At 41.7% G+C, this 25,405-nt stretch overlaps 1 protein-coding gene across 1 annotated transcript in view; it reads left to right on the forward strand.

Moving 5' to 3' along the window:
- Window positions 1-25,405, forward strand: part of CNTNAP2 (contactin associated protein 2) — a 1,395,900-nt gene that overhangs the window by 712,383 nt on the left and 658,112 nt on the right. The window contains 1 exon segment of the mRNA XM_032592507.1: window positions 16,619-16,819. Within this exon segment, the coding sequence (XP_032448398.1) occupies window positions 16,619-16,819 (201 nt within the window).

Below are 25,405 nucleotides of genomic sequence, written 5' to 3' on the forward strand. Positions count from 1 at the left end.
GGAGAATGGAGAAATATGCAGGTTGTTTGCGGGCGGCTAAGAAAGGGAGACGGGACCTGGGAGAAGTTCCACACGAGGCTCTTTAAACCAAGAGATTATTAATACACCCATAAATGTTCGCACTTCTTAACGCGCCACTTCCTCTCCTCTCACAGCCAGTAAACTTTTCACGCATCCCCTTCTTACCTTTGTGACTCATGTCTTGATTTAGTGGCCCCGATCCGTATTTGCCATCTCTCAACCTTAGCACTCAAAAGATTCACCGATTTATGCCTGCAATGGTATTGTTATGCCTTCTTTTCTAATCTCCAAAGAAGCCTCGTTTTGGAAATGTCATGCAGGTCTGGATATAAATGTTACTCTATCCGATGTGTAAGTCATACTTCTGAGTTGAAAAAGTTTCAGGATTTTTATAGGGACGCTTAAAAACGTTAGGTGGCTTGAAATATTCCCTGCTGATGTACATCATCTCATTTGCAATAATGTGTTCGACGGAAGCAAATGATCTTCTGAAGAGTATTCATCTTGCTTCCCATTATAACTTACAGCCTTAGCTCATTTCTCAAAATGCTTTTCCAATTACAGCCAGCACTTGATCATTTGAGCGCACAGCACTTAACCTGAACAATTCTTGCGGGGCTATTCCCTTTTGCCTTGTTACCTGTCCTGAGACCCTCGGAAGTTGGAGTTGCTGAGGGTAGAGTAGGGAAGACACTGAGGGATGCACTGCGGACACGCCCTGTCTGACTGCTAGAAACTTACAATTTTACTGACCTCAGTCTCCTTTGAAGCCTCTGCAAGTTAGGGTCCCCAAGCCTTGTCCTGGGCTTGTCTTGCTCTTTCTACACATTCCCCCTCAGTTACCTCTTTTAATTTCCATGGCACTGAATGCAATCTATATGCTGCCACACAGATGTCCACCTCTCCAGCTGTGACCTTTATTCTAGGCCCCAGATGCTTATATCTAGTTGTTTACTTGATACAAACATTTAACTGTCTCCTGAGCACCTCAAGTCTGGCTTGTTAAAAATGGAGCTTTTGATCACTCCACCAGCAAAAATGTGTTCTTTCATTTACCTGTTTATTAAGCCAGAAAGCTGGCTGGCATTCATCCTACATCGTCTACTTCTTTCTGCCCCATCACCCGACTCTGTCTGTCTCCCCCTCCCTTCCCCCCTCGACTACCTGCTGGATCCAACCCATCAGTAATTTTTTTTCTTTTTCTTTTTTTTCTATCAAATGCGTTTCAAACCCATGCACCTAACTTCTGCTGCCAACACCCTAATTCTTGGTACTGTCCTCTTTATGCAGGGTTTTATTCAGAGCTATACATGGCCTGTCTGCTTCTACTCTTATCGACTCTTACCTGCTCTGCAAATAACAGCCAGAGTGACCTTTGAGAAACAGACGTTGGATGTGTTGCTTCTCTGCTTGGAACCTCTCCAGGCTTCCTATCATACTTTGCATTTTTCTGAGGGCCTCACGCCCTGCACAGGAGGACTCCTCAGCCTGACGGACCGCACCTGCCTCCTTCAGTCCCCTCTGCTTCCTGAACCCACCTTTGCGCCATTTTCTCCCTCTGCCTGGAACTTTCCCCTGTTCCACACTTGACCCTGGCTCCCTCATCCTCGACCACCAGTTCCTTCATCTTTTAGGACCAGTTTAAATACCCATTGAGCCGAGTTTGCCCCTGTTTGCCCTAGGGGCTTCCTCTCTGTTACTGTTTAACACTGTTATCTGGTTATTTCCTTCAAATCACCTATCTCATTGAGTTTTCATTCAATTTTTTTTCTATTTGATCTCCGTTACAGTCTCTGAAAGTCAAGGCCAGGTCTGTTTTATTCACCATGAACAAACTTATGGCTTAGAGGTCTAGAGTAAGTGGGCATGGTTATTGCATGAATGAATGAATGAATGGACAGATGAATGAACGAACGAACTTTGGTGATGCCCACTGATACCATACAAGTTAGATAAGAAATACCTTAAGCTCATCTCAGAGAAGTACCTTTCTCAGGTTTAAATCCTCTCTTTTGGATTCCCTGCCCCACCCCCCACCCCCACACCACCTGCCGCTACAGACACACATAACCCATATTCCTTCATAAGCAGCAGGGACTGTTCTCAGCAAAAGTGGGAACTTCAGATTTTCACATCTGACCCTCATTAGCAATTCGGAAATATTTCTCCGGGGAATCTAATCAGTTGATTATTTCTTCCGCTTCAGGCCTTTGCGAGGCACCTGTGTCTTGCTCCGGTCACTAACACCGTGTTGTCCCACGGTGAGTGTTGATCTGGAATAATAATACCCAAGGCTTACCAGTCCTCAGCACTGCCAGCGACAGTAGGTCAAGCAAATACCAGAATGGCTGGCACCTCCCTATGACTGTCCTGAGGTGGAAGGCAGTGCAGGAAACCACTTACATCGTGGAGTGGGAGAGAGGAGTTCTAAGGATCATTAACTGTATCCACATTGGAAGCAAAAGGCATGAGGCAGGCATCCCACACCCCTGTGGGGTGATTGCAGCTACATGAGAGCCTTGCCCCCGCAGATCAGCACTCCATACGAAGCACACCCTTTCCATCCGGTGTCCCCCCCTGTAGGCCTCCCCAACATCGACACACAAGTCCTAGGCTGTGAGCTTGTTAAGGATATCAACTATCTGTGTCCTCCATTTACCACCATGCTGGATGAAACTGTCCAACGTAAGGCGATGTTATGAGGACTCCACTGCTTTCCTCTTTTATCTGGAATACAGGATTGGAGTAAAACACTTGGTCCAGGGCATAAAGGTGATTGGTAGGTATAACAAAGGACCACCGAATGGATGGGTGGCTTACAATAAGAGAAATTAATTTTCTTATCGTCTTGGAGGCTGTACCTCAGGGGTCAAGCGGCCACAGGGTCGTGTGCTCTCCGCAGGCTCTAGAGAGACCCTTTCTTAGCCTTCCATCTTCTGGAAGTTGCCCTACTCAGCGTTCCTTGGCTTGTGGTTACATTACTCCAATGTCTGTTTCATTGTCACACGGTGTTATGTCCGTATGTCCACATTTCCCTTTTTACGAGGACACCGGGCACGGGATTTGGACCCATCGTAATCCAGTTTGACCCCATCTAAACTGGATTACGCCTGCAAAGACCCTATTTTCAAATGAGGGCACATTTACAGGGTCTGGGAGGTCACAGATTTTGTAAGAACGCTCTTCAGCCCAGTACGGTAGGTTCAGCTGGATTCATAGATGTCAGATAACACCTTGATAGTGTTTCTCAGGTTTTTATATTTGAAAACTTTGTACTCACCACAGTAGGTGAAAATCACTCAATCGGAGAATTTGAGTATACCTGTACAAAAAAATTGCAGATGTCTGTCAAAGTCTATACTTAGATTATGCTCTTTCCTCATGCAGGAAATGAGAAGGGACCCTGGGCTTGGGTGGGTTACATCTTCCTCTGTCATCCTCCACTGATTTGTCCTATTACTTGATCACTCCTTTCGAGCTGTCATCTCTCAGTTTCAATCCCGTAGGCTTAAAAATCCTATAAAGCTAGTGTTTTTCTTCCTTCTTTCCGCTTTCTCACTTGTCACTTTTGCCGAAGGGTCAGTAACCTTTTTCTGTAAAGGGCCACAGAGTAAATATCTTAGGCTTTGTGGGCCACACGGCATCTGTCACAACTATTTGACTCTGTCTTCATGGGGCAGGGCAACCAAAGACAATGTGTAAACAAATCAGCCTGGCTGTGTCCCAGTAAAACTCCATTTATGGATGTGGACGTGTGAATTGGATACAAATTCCATGTGCCATGAAATATTCTTCTTCTTTCGACTTTTCCGTCCATTTCAAACTGTAAGAAGTGTTTCCACCTTGAGGACTTTACAAAGAGGAGGCGGACTAGAGCTTCCCAGTCTCTGCCACGTCTTGTTCCTGATCACTAGGTGACCCACCTTCACCTCACCTTTTATAGCATAGATCCCATTCTGCATGCTACAGAATGTTCCAGGTCTCTTTTTCTCTAAAAGTTTTGTCAAGGGAAGAGGAAGGCTTGAGGAGAGAAGGAAAGAAAAAGGGAGGAAAGAAGAAACGAAGAGCCATCACTACCCAGAACTACCCCGCCTCCTTAATCCTCCCTTCCTTCCATCCTTCTTCCTTCCCTCCTTTATTTCTTCCTCCCATCCTTCTCCTTCCCTTCCTTCCTTCCACTTGCCCTCCTTCTTTTACTTCCCCCTCCCAATGGTTACTTGTGTTTCCAAATAAACACCCACTGCCCTCTAAAATTATATTTGATAATTTTGCACATTAATTATTTTAATCATATCCTATTTTCTAAAAATGGAGGGGTGGTGATAATAGGTCATGTCAATATTCATGAGACAGTCATTCCCTTATCCAAGATAAAAAAAAAAAATAGGCTTTAAAATCTCTACATGAAATAAATACAAATTGTAAGAATCCCTTGGTTATTGTGAGAAGTGTGTGTTTTCTCTGCTGGGTGATCAGCCTCCAAGCATATCCAAAATTAGAATGCCGTACGAGGTCCTGGGTGCCCATAACCCAGCTTCTACAAGTTGCCAGTGACAGCCAGTTTTGTTTCAATGGTCTCCCTCTTGCCCACCATGGAATTACTTTGAAACAAGCCCCAGGCATCAGTGATATTTTAGCCTGTATCTATGAAAGATCATGGTTCTTTTTTTAAAAAGCATATCCACAATCACATCCTCACAGCTAAAAACCAATCATAATTTCTTAATGTCTTTAAATATCCAGTGTTCAAGTTCCCCAATTGTTTCACAATTGGGCAGCCTCCATTTTGTGGGTCCCAGAATATGAATTAACTTTATCATGCCTGATACTGCTTTGTTGGCTCAGTACACATTTATTGAGCACTTGAGTCCCCTCCACCAGATATTCTGTTAGATAATAAGGATTAAGCAAGGACAGTGATGCCCACATTGCCCTTGGCAACTTAACAAGTGGTGGCTACAAAAAATATGTTACAAACATGCTACGAGAAATGCAAACCCACTGGTAAACTTAGATTTTTAGGAACCAGATGGAGATGGAAGGACATCTAACTTGAACTTGGTGTGGTACTGGGGATTGGGAAGTGGGCAGTATTTTCTGCAAAGTGCTTAACCATCTGAACCCTGATGGACTAAGAGCTAGGGCAGGTGGCTGTGTTTTTGGATCAGGGCAGAACTTGCTTCGTTGAGAGTCAGCCTAGGATTTAGGAAGCTTCACAGAGAATCATTTTTAAAAAGTGAAATCACCTAATACATTTGTACTTCTGTTGAAATGAAAGTGAGAACACCAGTTCCACTTCCTTTGTATATGTTAACTCTGATATTTTAAGGGTTTCTTTCCCTAAAAAGTTATTTCTAGCTAATTATCCTTACCAAGGAACTTAATCTGTCAGACTGTCTTGCTAATGTTCCTCACAATGGGGTCTGCTTCAGTGAAGAGAAACTGACTTAATGGGGAAAATTAAATACTTAGAGAAGTTGATTATTTGGGGATTTTCTTCCAAGGTGATAAATGTTATCTGTATCGTCAGCACAATTTTTGGGGGGACGCCTGGGTGGCTCAGTTGGTTAAGCGTCTGACTTTTGGTTTCAGCTCAGGTCATGATCTCATGCTTTCATGAGTTTAAGCCCTACTTTGGGCTCTGTGTTGACAGCATGGAGCCTGCTTGGGATTCTCTCTCTCCCTCTCTCTCTGTCCCTCCTCCACTCGCACTATCTCTGTCTCTCTCAAAAATAAATAAAGAAAAGAAAAAAAATTTTTAATGAAGCCTCGTGCCTGGGTTGGAAGAAGGGAGAACAGCCACAAATCCTCTAATGGGAAGGATTACTTACACCACAGCCCTTAGTGTCCCTAAAGAGGTAAACTGCTAGGATATGTTTGATCTCCCAAAATTTCAGGGAGCAGTGATGTGAGCTTGGGTCAACATGAAAGGAAAGGTCATGTGGTAAGATTCTGTTCTGTTAATAATGAATCAAACTGTCATTTCCAATTGTATGTTTTCTGCTATATCAAAGCTTCTCGGAAACTTCAGGAAGAATGTCATTTCTCAAGTTCGCCTGTTGCAAGTTAGGTTTAAACTCAGTGCTAACAGAAAATAAAATTCCCCAACACTAAAATATACCTAAAGTACAATACTAGAGAATATTAAAGCGCCACATGTGTTAAAGAACTTGGTGTGGGTGATAGGTGGGTTTATGATTTATACACTAAGTCTTACTGCTTGGATTATTCTGACCATTGCCTGAAAATTAGCAGTTACTTGTAAAGGTTGTACCGTAATTCCTTATTTTGGGTTCCTCCTCCACTAGGTCTTTGGTGGCTTTAATGGCCCTCACTCAGCTTTGTGTGCCCAGGGCCTAGAACAGTGCTTGGAATATAGAAAGGTGTTCCTAAGCAAAAGTCCCTCCGCTCCTGACATTCTTGTCGTGGAAGGAGGCATCCACGTACTTAGCACAGGACCCTTACTGTCTTACTCTCCACCCTGGATAGAATCGGTGGTGGTTTTAAGATGCTCATTGCACCTGAGGTATATTTTTATGTTGCTCTTTTAAAAATCATTGCAGTTCCACCTCTTGTAAATGCCGCAAGTACAATACCAGTACTCTGTAATTTCCGGTATCGCTTTGATTTTTTCACCTGTAAACACTTTCTCAATGCGTAATGTTTTTCTGAAGCTTAATACTGTCGAGTTCTCTAGCGTGATCTATAATCCCATGAACTATATTTCAAATGGGTACTTCATAGGAATGATCAAAGATGATAGGGATAGAGGTTTGTTATAAACTAAATGAAGAAAGGAATAAGGTATATAATGAGCACAATATGCATTGAACTTTTGCAGACTGCTCGGAATTTGAGATGCACCAGTAAAAAAAGGTATAAAAAAATTCTCCAGCGTAGTGGAGTTGACAGGCTTTGAGGCAGGTGGGGGTGGGGTGGAGAGGCAGACAACACAAAAGAAGCATCACAAATAAATAAGCTATATACTATGTTAGAAGGCCACATGTGCTCTGGGACAACAAATGGAGAAGGTGAGGGGCAGTGTGGGTTGTAACTTTGAATAAGGCAGGCAGGGTGGGCCTCAGGGAGATATGCCAGTTGAGCCAAGACTAAATAGAAGTGAAAGAGTTAGTTCTGAGACCAGGGGGAGATGCCTTGAAGGCACAGGAGACAGCCAGGCCCCGAGACTGGGCCACCCGTCAGAGCCCAGCAAGAGGTAGACCAGAGTGGGAGATCATTATTTCAAGTGATTTTTTTTTTCCGCCTAGAGTATATAGTACGTTTCAAGATATTTTTTAAAATAACAGGAGGTGTTATCTTTAAAGGTCCACAGGAATGGTCAGTCACTGATCCTGGGTGACATTTACTTAGTCCCAAGTTGGAATTGAGATCAAAATCTAATTTCTCTTGTAAGCAACAAGAACCAGAAAGCAGCTTTCTCTTGCCACACCGGGCAGAAAACTCCTTGTTGCCACAGAGATGAACTCATGAGGGTCAAACACATGCACCACATCTCTACCTAGTGTGAGCGCAAAGGGGAGGGAAGATTAGCTTGTCTAAGTGCTGACAGAAATGCAGTCAATAACTCCGGCCGTATTGTGAAAGAATTTTAACATCCCTACGATGGAACAAAACCATTAACAAATCTCCTTCTTCCCAGAGAATAGCTAATGCCTTCTTAGTAAAAAGACACAAAGAAGCTCCAAATTGTTCTTCAGGTGGGTGAGAATGATCCACCAGTATTTCTACATGTTCACAGCACTCGATTTGTCATCCATCTTTGGGCTGGAATTGTGAGCATGAAAATGATCAACACTTTCCACCACCCGCAGAACGTCATCTGTACTTTTAGCTCATTTTCCCGGTGCTTCCTGCAGAGGCCCCATCTGCTTTACATACCTGATTTCTCCACACGGGATGAGAGCTGCTTATGCCTTCTGAGCCCGTACGGAGCTACCATTGTGAATGGCTGGAACCACCCCAGCCCGCCATGGTGAAATGGCCCCTATGTCATTGGAGGCTAGGCTACAGAGATGCTTGGAATGCTTGCACAATAGGTACTGGGGGGGGAGCAAAATGTGATACCGAATTGCTAATACTTTAAATTATGTCAACAGGATTATACTTATTGAGAAAGTCTTCCAAACAAAATAATGATCTAGGAAATGGATGGTCTTCAGACTTATACTCTGGAAAGACTGATGGGATTTTCAAACAGATCCTCTTACAAATGACTAAAGAAAAAAGAAAAAAAGAAAAAAAGAAACCTGTATTACAGCCTAACCTTATGCTGAGTCTTTTTATCTGAAAGAGTTACAAACAATTCTGTAAAAATTAATACTTTAAACAACTAACTACAGGTGGCTCACTATTTAAGAAATTATTTTGCGACTTAGTGAAGCACACACAGCTCAGGTAAAATCACTAATATTTCCTAGATTATTACTTTGTAAATCTGGATCTTCATCTAAAGTTTACGTGAAATAAGGTATACTTTGATCGTTTGTTTCAATGTGAAATATTTCTAGCTTATATCCAACACCCAGAGTAGGAAGTATGACATCAAATATAAAATTAAATTAAGCCCATATATATCCCTAATCTTATTCCCCTTGGCTCGTCCATGATCTTAGAGGAAAAGCTTTCCACTTTCCACTGTTGAAGGTGATGTTAGCTGTAGGTATGTCATACATGGCCTTGAAGAAATACTTGTAAAATATGAGTTGATCTTTTTTCTCCGCAGGTTTTCAACACCTACCTGTGACCGTGCATTAGATCGTCCAACCCGTGCACAATTATCAGGGCTCTGGAATCTTATACTTCACTATTCCATTTCCCTTCAATTTCCAATTGATCTAGAGCCCACCCATTAAATCCTTTTTGTCTCCAAAGAACTTGGTCTTAACTATAAGAAGAATAAAATGGGTCTTACCCTATCCTTCATGTGGCTCATCACTATTTAACCTTTCTGATTCACCGGCAGTGTCATACCTACTTGGTCATTTCACAGCTTTCTAAATCTGGGCCACGTGGACTTTCTGTAGGAACTCACAGTGTCACGGTGCCCTGTGCACATCTCTGTTTTAGCACTTGTTTGTGATCTGTAATTCCAGGCTTACTGTTCTCTTTCCATCAATGGACTACAAGCTTGTCGAGGACAGGAATTCAAGTCTTTGTCCTTCTCGTATCCCCAGAACCTAACCATGATGAAAACGGTCAGGAGCTCAATAAATAGCTGTGAATGCGTGCAATATTGAATTATATTACTGTTTTATGGCATTTTTCTATGTTTAATAGGTTGTATATTGTTGTCATTTAAAAAGTCTGCTCTCTGAAAATTAGTGGGTTCCTGTGGAGAAGACAATACAATTTTTGATGTGTCACCAACCATGTCACCACTGGGTCAAAGGGATGAAGAGTGAAAAGAGCACTAAATCCAGATTTAGGAGACAAAGTCTCCATCATTTTGCCACTAACTCTTCATAGTCATTTGGGCAAGTGACTTATCACTCCTGAGACTTGGCTTCTGTATCTCTAATAGAAGATGGTCAAAATGGATGTTCTCTAAGATGTTTATGTTGATGTTATTTGGGATTCAAAATTTTTCACATGAGAACATGGCTTCCTTCGAATGTTAGGCTTCCTGCCTTGGATATGTCTTCCTATAAGGCTGCAAATTTTTTTTATGTTCATTTATTTTTGAGAGAGAGAGAGAGAGAGAGAGAGAGAGAACAAGGGAGGAAGGGTAGAGAGTGGGAAACACAGAATCCGAAGGAGGTTCCAGGCTCTGAGCTGTCAGCCCAGAGCCTGACACGGGGCTTGAACTCATGGGCTGTGAGATCAAGACCTGAGCCAAGGTTGGACACTTAACCAACAGGGCCACCCAGGAGCCCCAAGGCTGAAATTTCTGTAGCATTTAATTGGACATCCTTACTCATATCTTGCTCATAGTTAAGGCTCAACCATTGTTTGATGGAATCAGGATAAGAGCCATTAAGACTCCTGTGCCCAAACAAAGCCACAGATAAAGTTATTGGAATGCAGTTTATTAGAGGAGAAATTTGAGGATATACAGAATTGGGCCCACTAGTTTTATCCAGCAGGCCAAGGTTTACATGCAACATGAAAAATCTTGGGTGATACGTATACGATAGTTCATTTCCCATTGTGTTATCGTAAGAGGGAGAAACCCAAAGTCATTCCTGAAATGTAACTAATAGATACAAGGACTTGTAAGGAATTTGGACTGCAAGTTGATGTTGGTTATGCCCCTCTAAGTTATATGTACCATTTTAAATTTAGGTAGTCTACAATAGTCTCTTTTTTTAAAGATTATTTCAGAGTTCATATGAATAAAGGTGAGAAAAAAAAGCTCTCAGATGAACAAATAAGTCCTCAACCAGTACCGGTGATATTGTTTGAAAATCAAAAACCCTTAGATGCATATGCAAATGTATAGGACACGCAAATTTCTTTTTTCTACTGGATTCAGCTCCAACTGGACTTTTATTACAATATGCTCTATAATGTGAACTTCAGATTGTATATGGGTAGCATGGAAAAGAGTCAAAAATAGCCTATACGTGGTAAAGAAATTGGTTATGTCCTGGGAGGAGTTATTCTTTGCTTTTTTTCCACGGGTCATTTCCTGACTGTCAGTTCCTGGTCAGAACTTCAGCCATACGACGACTTGAGTCCTCATGAAGTGAATTACTTGAGAATTAACAGATAGGACAAGTATGTGGGGTCACTGGCATAGGTAGCAGAGATTTCTAACATCCTCATGTCAATATAACTAAGCTGGGTAATCTTGAAGACCCTGTTTACTGCCAAGGAGAGGGATGTGTTTCCACAGTATGCTCCGTATGTTTCCCAATATTTGAAAAATATCATTATATTGTCTGTATTGAAAACATTGTACAGTGTGACAGTTTTTAAAAATGTGATTACGTGATGAGACAGAGAGTAAGCTCTCAGCAATCACAGAAGGCACTTTCATAACACACTAATCCAAAGAGAGTATTTGAAATACACTCGCTTATCAATTGCTTCTTCATAAAAATGAAACAGCCATACATAGTGGTTTCTATTTGCATTACACCCATACCTGATAATACAGATTATATAAGTTGTATATAAACACATTACAAATATGGGAATAGGATTCTTAATTTTTCACTTATGATACTAGCAAAGGAAACTCTATGCAGTATAACTTTCTTCTAGATGGTGGATATCTGCAAAAGTGTTAATATCCATTTGTCACTTAAGATTTAATGGTTCCAAAGGAGCCATTGCAATGTGTAATAGGCAAGCATTAAAAAATAATTTGCAAGATGCATCAACAGTAATTGCTTTCTGCCATTAAAATAGAGTTTACAGATTTCCTTTTATAATGCCATGACAATGTAAAAAGTTTTAAATCTTTATCTATCTATGCACACACACATGTTTTTCAAGCCTTCTGAAGTATATAATTTTAATGAAATAAAGGATAGTACGTCAGAGAATAAGTTTAAGCACGCCACATTAACTTGCTCCAAACCTTCCTGTGCCAAGGACTTCCCATTTCACTTTGGGGTCACACACCTCCCCCATCCCCATTACACCTCGAACTTTAATTCCTGCTATTCTTTCCTTCCTCACTCACTGGCCTCCTTGTATACCTGAACGACACCAGAAATATTCTCAAGCCAGAACGTTTTCATTTGCCCTTTCTCTGTCTGGAATACTTTTACCCGGACATTCACACGGCTTGTTGGACAATGATCTTATTTATTCAGATGTCACGTAGTGAGGCTTGTTGTGCTGTCCTCGGTCTTTAAAAATGCAGTCAGACAGGGGCACCTGGGTGGCTCAGTCGGTTAAGCATCTGACCTCGGCTCAGGTCATGATCTCACAGTTCGTGGGTCTGAGCCCCGCGTCGGGCTCTGGGCTGACAACTCAGAGCCTGGAGCCTGTTTCCGATTCTGTGTCTCCCTCTCTCTCTGCCCCTCCCCTGTTCATGCTCTGTCTCTGTCTCAAAAATAGGTAAACATTAAAAAAATAAATAAAACTGAAAATGCAATCAGACAAAGAAAAATACCATATGATTTCACTTATATGTGAAACCACTTATATGTGGGATCTAAAAAACAAAAGAAACAAAACAGAAACAGACTCCCAGATTCAGGAAACAAACTTGGTTACTGTATGGGTTGGGGTCGGGGGATGGGCAAAATAATTGAAGGGAATTAAGAGCTACAAACTTCCTGTTATAAAATAAGGAAACCATGGGGATGTAATGTACAGCATAGGGAATAGAGTCGATAATATTGTAATTACTCAGTATGGTGACAGGTGGTAACTAGACTTGCCATGGAGATCATTTCGCAATGTATCAAAATATCGAGTCACTATGATGTGTACCTGAAGCTAATAGGGCATCGTATATCAATTATACTTAAAATTTTTAAAACTGCAATCTACACATAGCCTGCTCTTCCATTCTCCGATGTAGTTTTTCTCACCATTATCAATTGCTAACTACATATGATATTTTAATTTTTTTGTTTATTATCTGTTTTTTCCCCCACTAGAATACAAGAACGTAAACTGCAAACACTTAGAATTTTTTTTTCCTCTGTGGTTCCCCTAGTGCCTAGATCCATATCTGATCCATAGTGGATACTCAGTACTGTTTGTCGAATGAGCGAATGGGCTATGAAACAAATATAAAGAACGTGGTGCCCAGAAGATTGGCACAGAAATGTGTGTGCTCAAATGTGTGGGTGTAGGGTTTAGGGCCAAGCAGTCACTGGAACCAAAATGTTAGCAACTCATCAATATTAACATATTGGTTAATATTTTTTAAAAAAAAAATTTTTTTTTTCAACGTTTATTTATTTTTGGGACAGAGAGAGACAGAGCATGAACGGGGGAGGGGCAGAGAGAGAGGGAGACACAGAATCGGAAACAGGCTCCAGGCTCTGAGCCATCAGCCCAGAGCCTGACGCGGGGCTCGAACTCACGGACTGCGAGATCGTGACCTGGCTGAAGTCGGACGCTTAACCGACTGCGCCATCCAGGCGCCCCTTGGTTAATATTTTTAAAGTTATTGACAGAGACCGTAATGGGTGACCATTTTATTTTACTTGCTTAATTAATGTTTGCCTTTATGAACATCATTTTGTGTAAATTAAAAAGGGGCTTATGATACTTGAGAAAGGGTCAGAGTAGAATGCTGTTTCATTATGAGTTAAAGAATGAAAGTCATGGAATATTGGAATATTGCTATAGAACAAAGACATGGTCCTGGTAAGGATTTTTTTTTTTTTAAGTAAATAGCGAGTAGTGTCAAACATTTGAGAACTCTATACTAGAGGCTGATTTTAACAGAAAGGAGATAAAGTTCACCGTATTTAATTAACAGATCTTTACTTAGGTGAAGGTAAATGCGAAGGTCTGGATATAGGTGACAATCCGTTTGAGGTCAGAATCATGTCAGAAAGAGACAGAATAACTAGAACATATTGTATTTTGTTGCTGTATCAGAGCAGCTGAAGGAAGACAGTTCTGATCAGGCCAAAGGTGAACGTGGAAAATGATCATCCTGTCCCATGGAAAACGTGTTACTACATGGGCACCGTAGTTGAACTTGCTTTAGTTGGTTTCAGAAGAGCAAAGTGGAAAGGATTCTAATACAGAGGCACATTGTAACTGATGAAGGGAAATTATAGATTAGAACGACGTGGCTCATCCAGGGTCCCTGAGGAAGGTCAGAGCCAGAACTTGAACCAAAGTGATTTAAGAAGTTCCTGGATCAGGTTATTTGTGTTCTATTTATGTTTTCTTAATTCTTTTATTCAATGAATGTATTGTCAAGGTCTCTTATGTGTAATGACTATTCTAACCACTGTGCATACAGCATTGAAAACAACCTCTTCCTGGGGCACCTGGGTGGCTCAGTGGGTTAAGCATCTGACTTTGGCTCCGGTCATGATCTCACGGTTTGTGAGTTCGAGCCCCGCATCGGGCTCTGTGTTGACAGCTCAGAGCCTGGAGCCTGCTTCAGATTCTGTGTCTCCCTCTTTCTCTCTCCCTTCCTGGCTCTCTCTCTGTCAAAAAGAGGAAACAACCCCTTCCTCCTCCCCTTCTAACGTAGACGGACAGACAAAATGAAAATGGGCACTCAGCTGGAGAGGGATAAATACTATGGAGAAAACAAAGCCGGACAAGGAGATAGGAAGCAGCTGTGGTGGAGGAGGGGCTCAGCAAAGGAGAAGTTGGCTTCAGGGCAGACCTCAGGAGGAGGAGGGGTGACCCCTGCTGCTATCTAAGGAAAGAGCTAGAGCACGGGCTCCAAGATAGGCTGGCAGGCAGGCTTGAGGGATGCAAGGAGCTCGGTGTGGCTGGAGCACCCTGAACAAGCGGGACATTAGGAGAGCAGGAGGGAACAGGGCAAGGTAGAGCTGGGTCGTGGAGAGCCTCTGGCTGTTTCAACAACTAGTCTTTTACTCTGAGCAAAACCCCCCCGGGCCATGTGAGGGCTTTGAGCACAGTATCCGAGTTTGCCGTATTTTCGAAAGGCTCAGCGTGGCTTCTGTGTGGAGGGTAGGTGTGAGGGTGCAGGGGTGGAAGCAGGGGAGGGGTGGAAGGGATTGTGTGATGTGGGCAGCAGCAGGTGGGGGCTTTGACCAGAACCGGTGGGGAGGTGGAGGTCAGGTGCACCCAGATCTCAAATGTAGAAGGCAGAGCAGACAGGATCCACGGAGAGGTTGGATGATGCGTGTGGAAGAAGGGGCGTGGGGGGTGTAACGGGAACTCTGAGGCTTCTGTCCCGAGCAGCTGGAAGAACTGAGTTGTCATTTGCTGAAATAAGGAAAACTACGTGAGGGACAAGGTCAGAAAGTCTCTTTTAATCTCTGTTCCCTTGTAACTTATTTATTTGTGGAAGAAACTAGATTGCGTAACCTGTAGAGTTTCACACTGCAGAGATTTTGTGGACTCTTCCCTCGGATCTCACTTAACATAGTCCCCTCCCCCTGTATGTCCTAGGAACTGGCAGTGAGGACTGTAAGTGCGATGAAATTCAGGTTTGATGTGGGCCAACACTGCCTGCCATGCAGCGTTGTGTTCCAATCCCACCAGAAGGCACAGCTCCTCTGGTCGTGCTTGTGGTTGTAGTACCAGCCGTGAGTACCGTTGCTTAGCTCCTTTTTGTCAGAAGTTCCCAAACGACGGTCCTCTGGTTCCCTCAGTTAATCTTCATGTATGAGCTGAAATACGTCCGTAAAGAGACCGTTAATTATGTTACAGAACATGCAGGTAAGGTAGACTAGATGCTTGATTCTTTGTCCTTATTTCCTAAAATTCAAAACAATGAGTTAGTTATCTGGCATTTCCCACAGTTGAACATTTCGTTTTATTTTCATGAACGCCTGGAATTAAACATACCAGATGTATTTTATTCCATTGCAGGAGATTCTTAGTGATGTTAAAATCATCCTTCTCTGTTCCGGGGGGGCTTTGAGCTGCCCTCCGTTTCCAGTAGCTCATTTGTTTCCATGTGACGTTACGTTCCAGGCTTATCTTGTACATTTTCAGCCCCAGAATCGGTCACTTCACCTGGCAGCCCGGTTTTCTCTTAATGAAAAATCCTGTTGGGTGATGACAATCTGGTGCCACAGGTTGTCCTTGTTTGGGGCCTTTTCCAGTGGTCAGAGCTAAGACGTAGGTCTACATTTTTAAAAAAGAAAAATTATGGGTTCATAGTGATGCTTCTAATTCAAATTCAAGAGTACATAGGGTTATATTTCAGACTCATCCACCTTACGTTTGCTTCTCCTTTTCGCACATGGAAATTTTCAGGGTCCAAAACATCAAGGTAATTACTCATTTGTGTTGTTGCCCAGGTATAGAGCATTTCAATAACAAGATGCAGGGTCCAGGTTCATCCAAAAGGTCAGGTGAAAATATTTGTTGACAAGATGAGGGTGCGTTTTCTGATTAGCGCAAACAGCATAGACAAAGATTCTGAGGACTGAGAGAGCACAGTTCCTTTCAGAAAGTGCAGATACTGTTGTATCAGAGGTGTGATGGGTTAGAGCGTCAGGAAGGAGTGGGAACATAGTGGGCTGTGGATATTAGTGTCAACGGGAGACATAAGCTGTCCGTTCTGTGTGTTCCGGAGGTATCTTGCATTTGTTCTTAATAAGAAATACTTCGGGACACCCGGGGGCTCAGTCGCTTGAGCGTCTGACTTGAGCTCAAGTCACGATCCCACAGTTGGTGAGTGCGAGCCCCACATCGGGCTCTCTGCTCTCAGCGTAGAGCCCACTTGGGATCCTCTGCCCCCCTGTCTCCCTGCCCCTCCCCCGTTCATGCTTGCATTCTCGCTCTCTCTCCCTCTCAAAAATAAACACTAAAAAAAACCAAAAACCCATTTCTTTCTACTTTGTCTGTACAAGCAGGACTTCTCGGATAGAAGTTTAAGGTTAGCTGTCCTCAACCCCGTTCTACATTGAGTCAGGGAAGGTGGAGCCCAATTATTTTCTGCCGCTTGCGGAAGCATTTGCGTCCTAACGACCCGTTTTCGTCGTTATGTTTCTCCCCACAGAGGACAAAGTGTGGACCATCGTGTCTCACGATTTGCAAATGCAGACCACGGTGGCGGGCTACAGCCCAGAAAAATACTCCGTGACGCAGCTCGTTTACAGCGCCTCCATGGACCAGATCAGTGCCGTCACCAGCAGCGCTGAGCACTGTGAGCAGTACGTCTCCTACTTCTGCAAGATGTCCAGGCTGTTGAACACCCCAGGTAGGCTGTGAATGGAGGGTTCCTTTTAATTACTGTCCCAGCTGGTGCTTGGAATGACGGCCACCACCCAACAGGTGTGACTTAGCATCTCCCAGTCCGGCCTCCCCAAGTGCAGGCAGCTGTGACCAAAGTCACCTCGCACTTGGTTTGTTTTCTGGAGAACGAAACTGACAAAGTACGATGTTAAGGAAAAAAGAAAAAAAAATTCCCTGGTCTGCAACGTCCAGGTTTTTCAACTTTCCGCACCTACTTACGTGCACGAGTGTTTCTGGTGCTTAATGATCAGTCGTGGCTTCGGGCAAAGGTGTCTCCGAGCCTCTTGTGAACTTTCAAGCGATGCCCTCTGAGCTGTTCAGTTGTGTTTAAGGAGAAGCTGAAAGGCCGCCCGAGATGAGTAGCGTGTAGCACAGCGATAGAATTCAGAGCCCTTTGCTGTCTGCAGTCATTTAACAGGATCCGTTTGTCTCAAGGAGCTCGACCTGATTGTTTAGGTGTGGAACGGCTTACTTTTAGCATTGCTTCCGAGTGTGTGTGTGTGTGTGTGGGGGGGGGTGTGCGTGTGCGTTAAAGGTATAAAAACTAGTGTCCGAAGGATGCACTGGAAATAGAGATCCGTGTGCTTTGGGGTTCTTGGCCGCCAATTCAAGACGTTGACAGAAAACGAAATCCCTCCGTCTGTAGTATGACAGAGCAGAAATAAAGCATGCGCTCTGACCACACTTTTCAGCCGTGCCGCTCTTCAGGTGTGCGATTTGGGTGGCGTTGATTGAACTCGTAAGCCTCAGTTTCCAGTCTTTTTCATTCAGATAGGAATCATAATGCGTATTGCAGGTGAGTGAGAATTTAATAAGTACGTGTACTAAATGCTGACTGCAGGGTTTGATCCACTTAAGGACTTTATAAATAGCAAATAGTGTACTGATTATTTGTAATAGTAAGCAATAGAAGTGACATCATGCCACATCACAGACCCATGGGCTATTTGATGCCCCAAATCGGTGTTGGATTAGAGGCAGTATTATGTGGAATAGCTTACAAAGAAGAGTTCTAATAAAACATTATATGGTATTTTAAAGATTTGCGTGTATTTTATGCGCTGAAATTATAGACAAGTGTAAGCTCTAGAATCTAGTAGTAAAATCTAGGGGCGCCTGAGTGGCTCAGTGGGTTAAGCATCGGATTCTCTTTGGCTCAAGTCACGGTCTCACAGTTTGAGTTTGAGCCCCACACTGGGGCTTGGGAGCCTGCTTGGGATTCCCTCCCTCCCTCCCTCTCTCTTTCTATCTCTCTCTATCTCTCTCTCTCTCTCTCAAAATACATAAAAATTAACTTTAAAAGTAAAATCTGTAAAAAAAAAAAAAAGTACATGTGGACACGATTGGTTCAGACAATTAGTGCTTCTGCTGTTTGAAGAAAGAAGAGATGATTGTGGCTGGGGTGTTGAGGTGCTCAGAGGCAGAGACACAGTTTGAGGACGTTGAAGGAGGGTAAGCCAAAGGCTAGTTTCTAGTCTGTTTTTAAGCAGGACTCAGTTACATTTCTAATAATAAGTTCGGGGTGCCTGGGTGGCTCAGTCAGTTAAGCGTCCGATTTCGGCTCAGGTCATGATCTCACGGTCCGTGAGTTCGAGCCCCGCGTCGGGCTCTGTGCTGACTGCTCAGAGCCTGGAGCCTGTTTCGGATTCTGTGTCTCCCTCTCTCTCTGACCCTCCCCCGTTCATGCTCTGTCTCTCTCTGTCTCAAAAATGAATAAACATTAAAAAAAATTAAATAAAAAAATAATAAATTCAACACACTAAATCAAAGTCAGGAGTTCACTGCTAATCTGCACAATAGCAGACTATTTTCTTGGGATTCCAGATATTATGTTTCCAGACATTTGTAGATGATTATTGTACATAATAGATTATGCTCTGAAAATAAGTTTATCATATGCTGCTTGCCTTTGAAGATGTGTGTGTGTATATGTATACATATGTATATATACATAATTATATATATATGTATATGTATATACATATATATGTATAATTTTTACTCACAAGAGATTAGTGCTTAATAAATGTTTGCTAATTGGAATGAACTGAAAATACATCATTATATAATTTTAACTATTATCTCATCCTACCTTCGGGCAGTTGGTTTAAACCCATGTGTGCATCAGAATTCTCAGATCTATCGGGGCGCCTGGGTGGCGCAGTCGGTTAAGCGTCCGACTTCAGCCAGGTCACGATCTCGCGGTCCGTGAGTTCGAGCCCCGCGTCAGGCTCTGGGCTAATGGCTCAGAGCCTGGAGCCTGTTTCCGATTCTGTGTCTCCCTCTCTCTCTGCCCCTCCCCCGTTCATGCTCTGTCTCTCTCTGTCCCAAAAATAAATAAACGTTGAAAAAAAAAATTAAAAAAAAAAAAAAAGAATTCTCAGATCTATCAAAATGCTGATTGCATGGCCGTATTCCTGGAACTCTCATTCGGTAGAACTTGGTTGGGACCCACGAATGTTTGCTTTTAAAAAACATTCAAGAGTAGTTTTGTGGACCATACACTAAGAAACACCATCTTTAATTTAAAGCATGAAGGTCTCTCATGTTAGACTTTAAGGTTTGAGTTCTCCATGGTGGAGAAGATTAAAGGAAATATTAGAGCTTGTCTAGCCAATTAAACAAAAAGGGCATACCTAATTTCCTGCTCCTTCAGCCAAACCAAACTGGGACTGTAGTATTTTTTAATCCTTTGCATAGACCAGTCTCTAAATGTTACAGAGTGAATTTCCGCCCACCCTTTTTTTTTTTTTTTTAATGTTTTATTTACTTTTGAGAGAGAGAGACAGCATGAGCAGGGGAGGGACAGAGAGAGAGGGAGACACAGAATTCGAAGACAGGCTCCAGGCTCTGAGCTGTCAGCACAGAGCCTGACGTTAGGCTCGAACTCACGGACTGTGAGATCATGACCTGAGCCGGAGTTGAACAGTTAACCGACTGAGCCACGGGGGCGCCCCATTTCAGCCCACCCTTCTGAGTCATTCTTCATCCGCCCAACTTCTGTTTTCCAGGCTAGCTAATCTGTAGAACAGCTGAAGCAAGGAAAAGGAGTAGTTGGGGTAGCGAGTGTTTCCGAATGATGGCATTCTGTATATGTCCAAATAAGAAAGAACACAATTTAATAAAAATCTTTAATTTGCTGTTTTAAGGAGCTAATGTTTGCTGTAATTGGTTTTTTTTTCCTCCTTCCTGGTAACATTCAATTTTAAATATCCATTTACTCGTTCTTAACTAAGACTGAATTATATTGGAACTTCTGTAGTACTCCTTGTGACATCTGTTTGAATACAAAGTATATTCATTATAGTCATGGCAATTAAAATGAATATCAAATGAGTTTGTAATAGCTATGTACTTAAAATGTTATTCTTTATTTTAAGAGCCTTACCCTCAAGAGTTCATTTGGGTCTCTATAGTTTCTAATGATACTTATGATAAAGAGTTGTTTGTATGCATAAGGACCTCATTTTTATTTTGATAAATGTTTGGTTGTACCATACCATTAGCTAACCAATGTAGAATTACTCATCATTGGTTTCTTGCAACTTTACAAGGGTAGTGTAATACATTTCTTGCAATCTTATCTCTTCTTTTTATTACTACAAAATTTAAAAATGGAATCCATTTTACGGTAATGATTTTGCCATTTTTTATGGTCATATCTGTTCTTGCCATGTAACTATTAATTCAGTTGTCCTTATCAGCTTTATAAAAGACACAGAAACAAGACAAATAAAGTTATTTTATTCCATAGAAGAGCCTGTTTGGAGTGAGGCATACCAACTTGGGAATGAACAAATTGTACTTAACGAAAACCATTAATGGATATCAAAAACCAAAAGGATATTAGCATGTTTTATATTTATATCCCCAGAACTACAAATGTGGTAATATCTGAACTTACAAAGGCAAAAATGGTTAAACAATGAAATCTACTTCTGAAATAAATACCTTAAGAACCTGAATTTGTTAAGCTAGATACCAAGAGAAAGTTTCATTGCATCCCACTTGAGAAATGTCTTAGTCAACAATCTTAATATTCTAGATAAAATATTTCCCTGTATTTTGACAAAGACCTACTAGCCTGCTTTTAAAATTCTTATTTTCATATCTTAGATGCACTGTTGCCCTATATTTATTTTATAAAACATTGTACTTTCTAATTAAGAATTTTTTTTATTGTTGAGGTATGTATTCCTTACATCTATAAAGATTTAATTGTAGAGGTATAAAGTTGATATGATTCCTATTTCTCTGACTATACTTAGTGTTGTTTTGTTTGGTTTCCAGTGTTTCACTTCCTTTAATTTCTCAATGTAGTCTTACTCTATTCTCGTAAGTCATAGTTTTATTGCTTCTTTTGTTGAAAGAAGCAATATAAATTATCCATGCTTTGGGGTAGTTTACTATTGGATTTTGTATCTATTGAAAAGGAATTATGTTCACAATTTTTGCTTATAAAGTAAGCTGTGTAAAATTCAATATACTTTGATGATACTAAACAGTGATTTAGTGGCATCCAAAGGACAAGAAAACATGACTCTGGTATTATAACTTATAACCTATTTTTAGAAGAAATTTCTAAACTTTGGTGAAGTTATTAAGAAGGCGAACTTTCCAAGTTGGTGCTATGCCTTGTAAGAAGCCATGATGTTTAACTCTTGAAACAACATAGATAAAAACATTGCTTGATTGCCACTAAAGACTAACATTTTCATTGTGTCTAGTCAGTATATTAATTCAAAGATGAATAATTTAGCTAATTAATTATTGTGTTAATTATTACTAAAACTGGAGGGTTTAATTAAATGGGGCAAGCAAGGAAGGTAGAAATAACTAAAAGGTAAAAGTAGCGGATTAAATCCAGTAATATTCCACACCCAGGCAACTAGACTGTCCATAGAGGACATTGTGGTTAAAAGGGACAGAATGGTCACAGGGAAAATAGAGGCTATTTCAGCAGTATGGATAGGAGTTGATGAAGGCCTCAGCTGGAATAATGGTTGAGATCATCAATCAGTCCACAGATATTTATTGTTTATTGCATATCAGGAATTGTGACCTATAAGCTGACATGTGGATTCATATGAGTTGCCTAAGAAAAAAATGGCAGGGAGAATTCTCGGTTAGAGATATCAGAATGTGCAGTGTTTCTGAGATGGACGTCAAAGGACACATACTTGGAAAGACATGAGAATGGCTGGAGTAGAGACCTTGAGGGTGAGAGATAGAAATATGAAGGAGGGGGGCGCCTGGGTGGCGCAGTCGGTTAAGCGTCCGACTTCAGCCAGGTCACGATCTCGTGGTCCTTGAGTTCGAGCCCCGCGTCAGGCTCTGGGCTGATGGCTCAGAGCCTGGAGCCTGTTTCCGATTCTGTGTCTCCCTCTCTCTCTGCCCCTCCCCCATTCATGCTCTGTCTCTCTCTGTCCCAAAAATAAATAAACATTGAAAAAAAAAAAAAGAAATATGAAGGAGAGTCTCTGCATGACCTTCAGGATTCCACTCAAAGGGCCAAGGGAATGGTTTTCAGTGGGGGATTCCAGCTGTTATGTGAAGAGTAGCATGGAGGGATGACCAGGTTTGCGGGAAGCAAGCCTCCCGCACAGTGCCACCAGAGAATGGACGAGACTGAATATCTGAGAGGCTCCCTGGGCATTAAGAGGGAAGACTTTCTTTAAAGTGTAGGTAGTAGAATCAACATGAGTCATGATCGCTTACCTGTGGAGTAACTTCAGGATAACTTTAGGAGTAATCTTCCCCTCTACCCAGGAGTGAAGGTAAAATGGATGACTAGAACGGCTGTAATGTCTTCATAAGATGACTCAGAGAGGTCGTGGGAAGAGCAAGGAAAGAACATTGAAGGAAAGAAAACACTAATTTGAAAAAGTCCTTAAAGGAGAGAATGCAGCTCACCAACAGGACTCCGAAGTAATGATCACAGCAGGAGGAAGAAAGCTAATAATGGGGAAGCTAAGGCAAAGGAGTATTTAACAATACAAAAACAAGTAAAAATAAGTGAACACAAACAAGAAACTCGAGATGTGGGCAGTGGTGAGACATCGTACAGAGGAAGCCAGGCCTTGGCTTTGGCTGTTGGGAGGCCACTGGAGATTCATGGTGGTGGGATCTGCTGGACAGAGCCACTGAAGAATGAATAAAAAAAAAGCAAGTGAGGGTTTTCAGGAAGTTCTATAGTAAGAAGGGATGGCTGAATACAGAACCGCTGTTTAATCGGAAGACAGAACTAAAGCAAGGGTTTGGGAATTTGTATGTTTAAAAAATGAGAGAATTGGGGCGCCTGGCTGGCGCAGTCGGTTAAGCGTCCGACTTCAGCCAGGTCACGATCTCGCGGTCCGTGAGTTCGAGCCCCGCGTCAGGCTCTGGGCTGATAGCTCGGAGCCTGGAGCCCGTTTCCGATTCTGTGTGTCTCCCTCTCTCTCTGCCCCTCGCCCATTCATGCTCTGTCTCTCTCTGTCCCAAAAATAAATAAACGTTGAAAAAAAAAAATGAGAGAATTATGAGTAAGTTTATACATGGAGGAGACAGTAGAGCAGATGAGGCTAAAGATGTAAGACAGAGAAGGAATGTAAGAGGCCTCAGAAGAGAAAAAGGAATATGAAATTTGCCCTGGCCAAAAAAAAAAAAAAAAAAACACATCTGCTCTGAGACGGGAGATAAAGAAAAGTAGAGATTTTCATTAAATTCTATTGACCAAATACCTTTCTTGACCTTTTATCTCCTTTACCTCTCAGAGTTACGTGGTAGATTTCATTATCTCCACTTCGCAAAATAGGGCTCCGAGAGGTGAATGGACTCACTAAAAGTCATTGTGGCGAGACGTGAAAAAGCTGGGTTCAAATGCCAATCTGGCTTCTCCCAAGCCTCACCTACTGACTCCCTCAGGTGAGCCCCAACACATGGAGAGGTCGGTGCCTTCCTGCCAATGGGAGGATAGAGCCAACCCCAGCCGGATGTGTACCCATCCCGTCTCTTCGTCTCTTCAACCGCCATGAAAGAACATTTTCCTTCTTGCCATTTACTTTGTCCGTCTCTGATTAGAAATGCTCTTTGCCAAGTGACCTTTGGTCAAGTCCAATATTTCTGATTAATAAATTAATCTTAAGGTCACATTTATTGAGGGTAGCTTGACCTGTACTAAAAGAGTATGGCATTTCAAGGTGCCAACTTTTTGAGCTTTGAGGTGTGACTTTGAAGAACATTGACCTTCTAGATCTTGAGGAAGACTTTTCCTTCTGCCATTTTATTCTGTGAGTGCCCATGTGTAGCTTTGTTGTTATTTTTTTTTTTATGACTGAAATAGGAGTAAAGGACATGTTGAAGTAAACCTTATATCACAATGTAGAATTTGGAAATGTCCTCATATATTTAAATCACATTTTTTGTTTGTCATCTTTAAAATTATCCATTTCAATGATATTATAAAATGAAGACAAACCTGATTGATTACATTGTGTACCTTATGTAGAAAATACCTCTCCTAAACAGGATGCTGAAAAAGAAGAGAGTTTTACTATAAAAAAGTCTCTTGGAAATACCTGAACTTTTATTAAGAAACATTCAACAAACATTTGTTGAATACAGAATACTCTTCTAGATGCTGTGAGAATGCAAGGAGGTCAAAGGATAGTTTTGAAATAGCATTTCCCTGAAAATACAGACAGAAACTTTTTTTATAATGAAAATAAAGTCATTTTGCATATGACATAAATACTGAAGGGATTTTACTGCTACATCTTGGATAAAAGTTTGAATAAATTTAGAATTCATGACAATTTCTAAAATCATTGCTATGTGCATTTTGTACTGAAGGGAAGATCGGAAGTTATTTGGAGAAGCTTAGGAATGAGAGGAGACAGGAGTTTTGAGTTCTAGGGGCCAGTGTATAGTTCAGGTTCAACCAGAGAAATAAAACCAGTAAAAATATATATGTTTAGAAATTTATTGCAAGGGATTGGCTTATGCAGTAGTGGAACCTGGCTTGGCAAGTTCACAATTGGGGCACACTGTAAAGAAAGGCAGACTGAAACTCGGAAGAATGAGAAGAAGCTGCTACCCATGGGTAGAATTGCTTTTTCAAGGAAGACTAAGTCTTTTCATCCTTTCAGCTGATTGAATCAAGTCCATCCAGCTTATATGGCGCCATCTCTCTTACTTAAAGTCAACTGATCATGGACTTTACTGACATCTATAAAACACCTGCCTAGCAATCCCATGATTAGTGTTTGGTTGAATAAGTGGGCACTATAGCCCAGCTAAGTTTGCACATTAAACTGATCATAATAGTCAGCAGAGATTATATTTTTAAATGAACTGAGAAATCCATCTCTAGAGTAGCAATGGTTTATTCCCTCAATTGTGCGACGTGTAGCTCTCTCAGTCAGACAGACAGAGGAGATACACCTGGTTGAGGTGTTGGGGGACCTTTCATTCTCCTATCTCTCCATTTATGATGAGGGTACATGTGAACCTCGTGTCATATTGCCAAATAAGATATCATTTTATATGGTTACAGCAATGGCGATTTGAATAG

Source organism: Lynx canadensis, chromosome A2 (genome assembly GCF_007474595.2).
Source record: "Lynx canadensis isolate LIC74 chromosome A2, mLynCan4.pri.v2, whole genome shotgun sequence".
Classification (NCBI taxonomy): domain Eukaryota; kingdom Metazoa; phylum Chordata; class Mammalia; order Carnivora; family Felidae; genus Lynx; species Lynx canadensis.